Genomic DNA, 10,378 nt, shown 5'->3' on the forward strand with positions numbered 1-10,378 from the left:
TCATCCAAAAAAACCTTCTGAAGACTCATTATTTCCCTGGCTTCTGTGACAAGCCCTCTCCCTGTGCCATCAACCTAACCATTTTTCCACTTCCTCATCGAGGACTCTACTTCCTCCACCTAACTCACTAAACCCTGCTGTTAACCAGGGTTTCGTCCCCAGCCCATCACTCTTCTCATTCTACATGCCCTCCAGGTAGATCGTACACACTCTCCTGATTTATCTACCACATATAGGCTTAAGCTACCCAAAGCTAGCCCCAGGCTGGCTCCCAGCTTCCCTCATGCCCAAAGTCCTGCTGGACATCTCCACCCAGCTGCTCCACAGGCATCATAAACCCAACACATCCAAAAGCAAATACACCACGTGCCCAGGGCCCCCCAGACATGCATTTCCACCTACAACCCCCACCTCTGTTAACAGCACTAAATCTACTTAGTCATCCACACCAGAAACCTGACAGTTAAGCTAGACTCCTCCCTCTCCCTCACCCCATCCTCATCCAACCAACCAGTCTGGTCAATTTCACCTCCCTTAAATGTCTGTTGTTGTTGTTTGGGGAAAGGGGAGATTGTTTATTTTTATTTGTTTAATGCTTACTCAGTGAATACTAAGAAAAACAGGGTCGGGGAAAGTCTTATTTTGGTGTCAGGCATGATAGTTTAGTCCAGACCAAGAAACAAGCAAACTATAATTTCTGAGCACACAATTATGAAACTGCCAGTAGCAACCTGCATATTCATCACATCTCTTTACTTGTTTAAGTCAAGGTCTCAAAATACTACCAAAGAACCTTCCTTCTTTATTAAATTCTCTTAAGCATTACTCATATTATTGTTCAAGTTTAAGACAGGATAAATCTTATGACGTATTTATGAAGTTTTCTTCTTCTTGCAAATAAATCTACAAAGAGAGCATCCATTAATTCATCACTACTTTCTTTAACCTACTTGATTTTCTAAAATTGAAAAGTAGTTCTGGTGTACTAAAACCAGAGCCAAGGTTTCTCAACATCTCCAGTTAAAATACTTGTAATCTCTCAATCAAGGTAGATCACACAAATGTTACCTGCACTTTACAGTACAGAACTCTGAGTGGTTGATGTCCTTTGATTATTTAAACTATTATACAGGACTACGTGCTTATCACCCTGGCAGCACACACTAAGTTACAAAAAGGCAAAAACAAAAACAAAACAAAACTTTTTTATTGCTTTACAATAAGCCAGCAACAAACACAACTGAATAATGATAAACATGACACTTCTCAATTCTCAAATGGAGTTTAAGACCAGAATGTGTTTCTCCACTTAAAATGCATTTGTTAAAACTGAAATCCACAACTTCCGCCAAGAACTTGAATATTCTCAAGCAGAATCAATACAAAGAAAACTATTATCAAACTTACTGCATATGTCAGATCATGTAATTAAAAGCCTTTTATGCTCAATCCAGGCAGTGTTATTTGTACACATTTTAGACGACCATCCTAGGCACTTGAAAGACCCTAACATCTTTTTTCTTTCTATGAACTCTTCTGCAGAAAGAGCTGTTAAGAAAATTGTTCTAAAAGCCAACAATGCACAGCAATTTATGCCTCATTTCTACTTCTTTCCTCATGATGGAAAATTTGGTCAGTCCTTAACTTGGCCGGCTAACAGCTCTGATGGCAATGCCAAATATCCTACTGTACCAACAGGAAGCCCAAGCTGATATTAGGCTTGAGAGGGTGATACTTCTAAATACTTCATATCATTCTGGAAACACGAGCACCCTCCTTTCAGTGAGCTCAAAAAAACTGTGGATTAAGTCACCATTGTAATAATTTCAATTCAACAGCAAAAGTTACATGGCAAGTATTCTTAATACTACCTGAAAATGTGGAGGGGGAGGAGGGTGCCAACAAGATTTAAGTGACTTGCCCAAAACTGTAAGTCTAAAACCTGACTGTTGGAATAGCCATCAACAATCTGAAACTGCTTACTCTAAAAAACCCGATTTTTTCAAAGAAGCTGATTTTTTCTTTCTGATCCAAAGTTTTCTCTTTCTTCCAGACCAAGTACAACATTTTTCTCTCAGAACACACCAGTCAGGGTCTTGCTAATTAACTTGACTGGGTGGCTTTATACTCCCAGACCAAACAGTCTAGCTGGCTGCTAGGAAAAACGTTTCATAGCTTAGAAATATATCATATGCAGTGTTAGTTGAAAATGTGTGTGAAAACAATTTTTAATTGCTACGATAGCAGAATGTTAAGGCAACATCAGAAAACAGAGGTGTTTAAAACACTAAGCCCTACTCCCCACCTGGTAAATAGAGCCAAACGATAAGATGTTACTCAGTCCCTTATAGAAAAACTCCTCAAAATAATCTGTGGAACTTGACTTTGCAATTTAATCTTTTATATTTTGATGGCAGTGAGAGAGAAATCTGCGGCTATAACTCCCTTGCAAAAAATCTCAACACCTGATTTACTAAAAAGGCTTAAAATAAGGAAGGAAAATATAAAATAAATTGTCCTTTGCTTGGCAACCACCCTTTCCAATTATCTATTTTTATACGTATCCAGGTTATACCCGGGTATGGATGGTTAATTTGGATATAGAAAACATCAAGGTTCACTTCTGGAAGAACCACAAACAAGACAATCAACTTCGCAGTCAACAGCATCAAGGTAAGCATGAAAAGGACTTGACACCAAGAGACTGACATTTACACTTTCTGACAGAACTAAAATACACTGAATTACAGAGCAAATTCACTGAAATAACAAAGAAAAATCTGTCCTTGTAAAGGCTAGTCTTTTATCCCCCCAAAAAAGTGTTTCAATTCTGATACTTACACCACACAACCGATTAAGAAAATAAAGCGCGTGGTGTTGAGCAACGGGGGCACTCTAACTACCGTGAGAGGCAGCGCTCACGCTCACCAGCAACCGCTGAGGCCAGCAGGGCCAGCGCAGGGAGAGCCTCCTATTTCTCTACACAAGCTGCTGCTGTCTCCTTATTGAAGCCCCGGATGGAGAGATCATAGACCACCTCCTCTACTTTCTTCACATCATACTTCAAGCCATCATAGCGCTTCCTCAAGGAGTCATTTTTCAGGTTGAGAAGGCGGAAACCAGAATCCAGCTCGTTGATGAAGGTGGAGATGTGAAGGGGCCGGGAGTAGTCTCCAGCAGTCACACTGTTGACCGACAGCCTTGACTACCCAGGGAAAGAGAAACAGGGGCACGCATTACAACATGGCTCCTCCTTAGAACGTCCCCTAAATCACAACTAGAAGATCCTCAGGCACAAAACTTTCCCGTACTGTCCTTGATAATTACATTTTTGACTACTGCATAATATTACTTACAACTTACCTAATAACTTAAGAAATCATTGCCCTTTTGTTGGAGTCTCTATAGTCTACAATTTTTCATAAATATGAATAAGGCAATAGTGAACACCTTTATAACAGCTTTTCTCTTCCTTAGAATTATTTTTATAGGACAGTATCTCAGGGAAGAGACTAAGGGGATAAAAGCAAGAATAATTCATACAGTTATATAGTTAAATTGCTCTCCAAAATAATAATATGAATTAACAGTTACCAGGAATATACGTCTTGCCACTACTTTGAAAGAGGTATTATCATCCTTTAAAAAGTCACAAATTTACTATGCACAGCTACCTCCTCATCTGAATTGGTATTTCTCTGATGGCTAGCAAAACCCAACACATACAGTGCATAGTCAATGACTGCCTGGTAATCAATAGACGGCTTAGAAAAGAATTAGACTTTCTGAATTTCTGTACCCATTTAAAAAAACTACAGCAAAGTGGGAAGATCAAAAACCAAATGGCAAATTACTAAGCTTCTTACCAGTTCACTAGCAAGAATTAGAACTCCTGAGAGATAATCTTCTACATCCAGATGAAATCCTTTCTCTCGATCTGGCTCAACTAAAAATATATCAAAGTAAAGAGAGGTCATAAGGTGAATACAATTTAAGCCTAAGAATACTAAAAATATATACACACATACATACACACACATATATATAATTTCTTTCCAAGTAAGTGAAAAAAGGATGAATCTTTTAAAACTGTCTTTTTAATGTGTTCATACCCTTGGCAACTAGACCCCACTGTGGATTTTTTGAGCTCTTCAAGTAAAATTCAATTTTCTCTTCCATTCTTCTCTCAAAAAGTAATACCATCAAGAATGGTATCTAGCTATGTCAAAGAATATCTTTGTTTTTAAAAAATGCAGGCCTGAAGCACTTAACGAAGTAATGATATCTGCAACTGATTTTCAAACGGTTTGCACATGCATACACATCCACACACACAAAGTGAGGAGACTATGCAGTTGAGGCAAAATGTTAACAAGTGGTGAATCTAAGTCGGGTGTAAACAGGTGCTCACTGTACTATTCTTTCAACTTCTCTTTAGGCTTGAAATTTTACAAAACCAAATTTTACAACACCCAAGTACAAAGAACAAGCCACTACATATTTTCAGTTTTTGTGTTTCCAACTAACTGGTTTTCCATTTAGTTCTTATTTAATAAACAGAAAGTACAAGCAATAGCCCCTCCCCCAAAAAATTAAGCTACCATGCCTGATTCTGCACAACACTAACAAAGACACTTACTGCCAAGAATTTCTGTAACCGCTTCTCGAGTCACTAGCGTTTCTGATTCCAAGTACACAACAAACGCTGCCAAGAAGACCAAGCGCTGCAACACAAACCTCCAGTGCTCGTGAAACCTGCACGAGTATAAGCACATTCAGGTGGAGGGACTGGGGCCTTAAAAAAGACAGGTTTACTACAATCACGTTCAAACATTTTAGAAATGGACTCCTTTCCAAATAAAATCTTATGTGAAACCCCAACATATAAAACATGTAAGAGCAATGACATTTAGATTTAGTATAAATTTTACAAGTTCAAATTTATAACAATTACCTATTATAAGTCTAACCAATGAGAAGCATGATCCAATTTTGATGAATACAAATATTTACAATTGAAGATTACGGATGACAAGAGCAACTGTACTTCAGAAGTTTAATCAATAAAAACAATGATACTGCTGATTAAAAATAAAAACTGGCAACTGAAGACCGATGGAGAACTGCAACTGTCCATCAACCTCAACACCTACCTTAACGCCTACGTTTTGATCTGACTGTAGAGTATCAGGAAAATCCCAATTCACACATATAAGAAATAACTACCATTTGCAATCACTAAACAGATGGACTTAAAAACCTCAGGAAACTGCAGTAGTTTAACTGAACTAGGAGCCTGAAAAAGGAATAGGAAATTTTAAAACCCCTAAATACCTATGTTATGCCTCTTGATTTTCATATGTAGCAAAATATTCAAAAAATTTTTCAACACAATGTGGATCAAACAAAACCTTCTGAGGACCAAATCAGCCAGGGGGCAGCCTGTGTGTGACCTCCAAACTATACAGTCTCTAAAGACCCTGCCAATTCTATTGTCCTATGTCTCTATGCTTCACTTACTACCTTACAGCAGGGGTCAGCAAACTTTTCCTATAAAGGTCCAGACAGTAAATATTTTAGGCTTTGTGGGTCACTTTCAGTCTGCCACATGTTCTTATTTTAGTGTTTTTTTTTTTTTTAAACAACCCTTTAGAATATAAAAGCAATTCTTAGCTTCCAGAGGCAGCGGGCTACAAGTAGTTTACTGACCCCTGCCTTAAAGAATCTTGTGAGGTTATACTATCCACTCTCCACATACATGTCCTAACTATTTATTTCCCACATACATGTCTTAAAAGAACAACTTTTTCAGTGAGAAAACAAACCTAAGTAGAAACTGTAGGTTCTTATTTACCATATTTCATCAATATTCAGATGTAGTTTTGCCCAGTTTCATATCTGTGAAATCAGGATGCATTTTACAATCTACATGTTTCACAATTATGACTGACAACAATTTTTCTTCCCTAGTGGTACATAAAATAATGGTGTTACCCTAAAATTAATGGTGTTGTAGATTCAATGAGATATGGCACAAAATATTAGCTAAATATGCTACCTGGCAGTGAAATTCAAGCTTTGAGGTAAAACTCAACTCCCCAGATATACTGTTACCTAATCCCATAACCTTAATAGCATAAACATGGTTCGTCCAATTCTGCAAATAATCTGAATATACTAAAAAGATATTCTCGGGCCAGCCCCATGGCTTAGTGGTTAAGTGCGCTCGCTCCGCTACTGGCGGCCCAGGTTCGGATCCCGGGCGCGCACCGACGCACCGCTTCTCCAGCCATGCTGAGGCTGCGTCCCACATACAGCAACAAGAAGGATGTGCAACTATGACATACAACTATCTACTGGGGCTTTGGGGAAACAGAAAAAAGGAGGAGGATTGGCAATAGATGTTAGCTCAGAGCCAGTCTTCCTCAGCAAAAAGAGGAGGATTAGCATGGATGTTAGCTCAGGGCTGATCTTCCTCACACACACAAAAAAAGATATTCTCTATATTGACCTTCATACAACTGATATTTCCTTAACTACTTTTTCATTGCAAAAATTATACACGTTCCTTAAGAAAATTTTGAAAGTAAAAGAAGGAAAAAAATAAAATCACCAGTTTCGTCACCATTAAAATACCACCACTATTAACAGTTTGATTCTTTTTCTTTCTTTTTTTTTTTTTTGTGAGGAAGATCAGCCCTGAGCTAACATCCATGCCAATCCTCCTCTTTTTGCTGAGAAGACTGGCTCTGGGCTAACATCTGTGCCTATCTTCCTCCACTTTTTTTATATGGGACGCCACCACAGCATGGCCTGACAAGCAGTGCATCGATGCACGCCCAGGACCCAAACCCGGGCCGCCAGCAGCGAAGCGCGAGCACTTAACCACTAAGCCACAGGGCCGGCCCCTGATTCTTTTTCTTTCTGCTGTTTCTTCTACAGAGGAATTTTTACCTAGTTCTAAGCAATCATTCAGTACACATAATTTTTCTCCTATTTTTTTTTTTACTTAACATTATAAAATAATGCCACTTTTCTTACAAACCTGTAATACTGTTCAGCAGGGAACTTGGTCTTCAAAGATGTTAGATGTGTTTTTACTGTACCAAAATGTTCTCGAGCTTTCAAACACCTCTTTGGAACTGATCACAAAAAGATAAACATAATAATGAAACACTTACCAAATTTTAAATACAGTTCTTGCTTAATAATCTAGACAGCCTACTTACAAATAAATCAACTTTTTTTTTTAATTTCATGACCAAATGTAGGGTATGCATCTCTACTTTTCAACCTGGCTCTCAAAATTTTATCTCTGGTTTCCCTATTGATGAACCAAATAACAAAAAATAAGCAAAAACTTGCTGCAAGGGATTATGTTAGGAAACATGTCGGTATGCTGTCATAAATAACCTCATCCTTCAGGGGCTGTGCACCAGGTGCTATTTCTAGTCAGTCCTCAGAGGATGCCTAAAATTGGACTGCTTCTAGCTCCCATATTTGGTCAAAAAGAAGCTTTACCAATTATTTTCAATCAGTCTGACCAACTCTATGTCATTGAGAGAAATGTCTTGCCTCTGACACCTGTAAATTACATGATCACAGTATTCTCTATCTCAAAATATACTCAGCTCTTTTAGTTGTGCTGGCTACATCTTACAACAGAGGTTTCATGTCTAAATTGATCATATTTGATCTCCACTTAAGGGGCTGACTGTAAACACACTGAGAACATTTTACACTGGCCATTTCATATCTACAAATGCATATTAAACCATATTCAAAGACTGAAAGGTTAGATTTAAAAAAAAAAAGCCAAATAAAAGCTGTTAAATACACAAAAAAGCTGTGAAACTACTACAATTATCATCAGTAGAACTCCATCACAATAGAAAATATTCCTATTTAAACCACACTATGTGAAAGTGGAAAATCAACCAAAACACAGAATTCTGTAAACCTATAAAATGACCAACTCAATTCTAGAAACTTTTATGCACCATAAAGCATGAGGGACATTTTTTCATAATAAAATGATACAGACATAAAATATCATCTGGATGGAAATTAACTCTTTAAATAACATTGATACACTGGATAAAAACCTTCAAAATCAAAATAAAGAACTTACTGTCCTGAAACCCAACACCCTGATGAACCCCTTGCAGTAGAGTTAAAATCTCTCGAGCTGTTTGTTCCAAACTCTGTACAACTTTTCGGATTTCCTAAAGAATTAAAAATCAAAATATCAGATAAATTCATTACTATCACAGTCTCAAACCAAATATACTAAATACCATATTTGATCCGTATCACTTTCACATACATTCAAAACACTAACAACCTTTTACAAGGACTGAACTGGTACAGAAAACATCCAGGTTTGAATCCTGACTTTTCCACTTACTTCCTCTGTGAGACAGGAAGTCACTAAAAAGCCTCAAGAGGCCCTAAAAGGATAATCGCCACCCACCCACCCCAAATATCCCATTGGAACACTATAAACATTAAAGGAGATGAGGTATCTGAATGTAATTTATAAGGTGAAGAATGAAATGCAATATAAGGGTTGAGTATTTTTCTTTCATTCATTTTACAAATAATCACTGAACACATGTATGTGCTAGGCACTGCGTAAATACTGAGAAACCAAGCAGACAGACAACTCCAAGACCCCTTCCTTCTTGCAGTTGAGTATAATGTGGGAGACAAATGTTTAAAAAGTAAGAAACGCACAGATTTTTTTAAATTGTAATGCACTACTAAAAAACATGACAGGAAAAAAGACTATTTAGACTGTGACGTCAAGGACACGAATGTAAGATAACCTAAAAAAGAGTGGAAAGAAGCAAATTTCAGGAAATGCAAACAGTACGTACTAAACTGTTGAGGCAGGAAAGTATTTGAGGAACTAGAGGAATGAAAGGGAGGTAAACTGAACATTATACACAACGAAAGATGGCGAAAATGACATGGATAGGTGGAAAGGAGGGACATCTGCGGGCCACAGTAAAGCCTAGATTTTTATCGTATGTAGAAGCAGCAGCCATAAGAGAGATTTAAAAAGAAGTCACACGTGCTTTTAAAACACCAACAAGGAACACGTGAAACGCGCGTTCTCTGAGTCCTGAGTGCCAACTGAGCCTTCGACCCAAACAGTGTCTAAAAAGGACGAAAACTGAGACTCAAAGGGGTAGGTGATGCCGAGGAGCCGAGAGCCTAACACAGGAAATCAGGACAGGACAGCAGAATCGGGATTGGCGGAAGGGACGTTCCCTAAACTCCCACAAGAGGTGTTATCAACCGACCCCCAGAGGCTTCCCCACCGCTCGAGACTGAGCGACGGAGGAGGGCCGGGCGATGCGGCCCAGCTACGCAAGGAAAGGGAGAGGAGATGGAAGAGAGGGGGCTCGCCTCTCGGATGTCCTGCTCGGCAGCCAAAAAGCCCTGCAGCTCCACGAAGATCTCGCTCACAGACATGGCGCCGGCTTCACAACAGTGAGCCAGTGCGGCGACGGAGGCCAGCGAAGTGCGTTCCGGAGACAACCAGCGCAATTACTCACAACGCCCGCGAGCACTGCTGCCGCCGCGTCCACCGGGCCCTATGCTACAGTAGTCGCTGGGGTCCTCCAAGGCCCGCGGCGCGCAGGAGGCCGGGCTGTCCGCTGCGCTGCCTGAGGCGCCGCCCGCCGCGTCTGAAGCCGGGGCGCGCGCCCGGGGGGCAGGGCAGGGGAAGTGGGCGGGGCTTCCGTCTGGGGCTCTTCGGACAGGCATCGCAAGAAACAGCCCGCGAAGAGGGTCCTCGGAGCACGTGGGCCTGAGGAAAGCGGGGGTGGTCTTGGTGCGGGTGGGAGCAAGCGCGGTTAAAAGCTTATACGAGGGGTTTGTTTTCTGCGACAGCAGATGGCGGCGAAAAGTGCTTCAGTACAAATGAGTATACACAAAAAGCCGGGTGCAGAAAAATGTGGCGAGATCGCAATTTTCGTGTGAAAACGGAAAAAAAAAAAATGCCTTCGTATTTGCAAAAAATACACGGGAAAATAAAAGTATGTGCGATTGTGTAAATAGGGGATGGATTGGGAGGGAAATTTTTCTCTATGTACTTTTTTTATTTTAACGTCTTCTCTGTATGATTGTGTTACCTATCTTTAAATTATATGAATCTTTTAAGTGTGTGCGGTTGGAAATTTTTCTTCCACTCAACTAACACTTCCTTCTCCCAATTCCCGTTTATTGAGGCAAGCGCTGTAACGATTTATTTGTCCTTGCCTACTTATTCCATACATCTACCCTACAAGTACAAATGTGTATGTGTGTGTAGGATGCAGTTTTCAAATGAATTCAAGTGATTACTTATATCAACTAAATGATAATTTGT

At 39.6% G+C, this 10,378-nt stretch overlaps 1 protein-coding gene across 1 annotated transcript; it reads right to left on the reverse strand.

Moving 5' to 3' along the window:
* Nucleotides 1-1,189: 1,189 nt before the first annotated feature.
* Nucleotides 1,190-9,600, reverse strand: TSN (translin). The gene is made up of 6 exons (XM_004423913.3): nt 9,415-9,600; nt 8,132-8,225; nt 7,046-7,142; nt 4,640-4,755; nt 3,867-3,946; nt 1,190-3,205 (listed from the first exon to the last, which is right to left on the reverse strand). Exons 1-6 carry the CDS (start codon nt 9,478-9,480, stop codon nt 2,972-2,974), a joined length of 687 nt encoding a protein of 228 aa, XP_004423970.1. The 5' UTR covers nt 9,481-9,600; the 3' UTR covers nt 1,190-2,971.
* Between the last annotated feature and the right edge of the window lie 778 nt (nt 9,601-10,378).

The sequence above is a fragment of the Ceratotherium simum genome, chromosome 9 (genome assembly GCF_057802395.1).
Source record: "Ceratotherium simum simum isolate JZ-2026a chromosome 9, ASM5780239v1, whole genome shotgun sequence".
NCBI classification, from domain to species: Eukaryota; Metazoa; Chordata; class Mammalia; order Perissodactyla; family Rhinocerotidae; genus Ceratotherium; species Ceratotherium simum.

Excerpts from the sequence above, each read along its gene's own strand:
- TSN (XM_004423913.3), bottom strand. The coding sequence starts at position 9,480 with ATGTCTGTGAGCGAGATCTTCGTGGAGCTGCAGGGCTTTTTGGCTGCC. Across the intron at positions 8,226-9,414 it reads CCGAGCAGGACATCCGAGAG|GAAATCCGAAAAGTTGTACA; the intron begins GCGAGCCCCCTC and ends TTAATTCTTTAG. Across the intron at positions 4,756-7,045 it reads CCTGCTGAACAGTATTACAG|GTTTCACGAGCACTGGAGGT; the intron begins GTTTGTAAGAAA and ends ATACTCGTGCAG.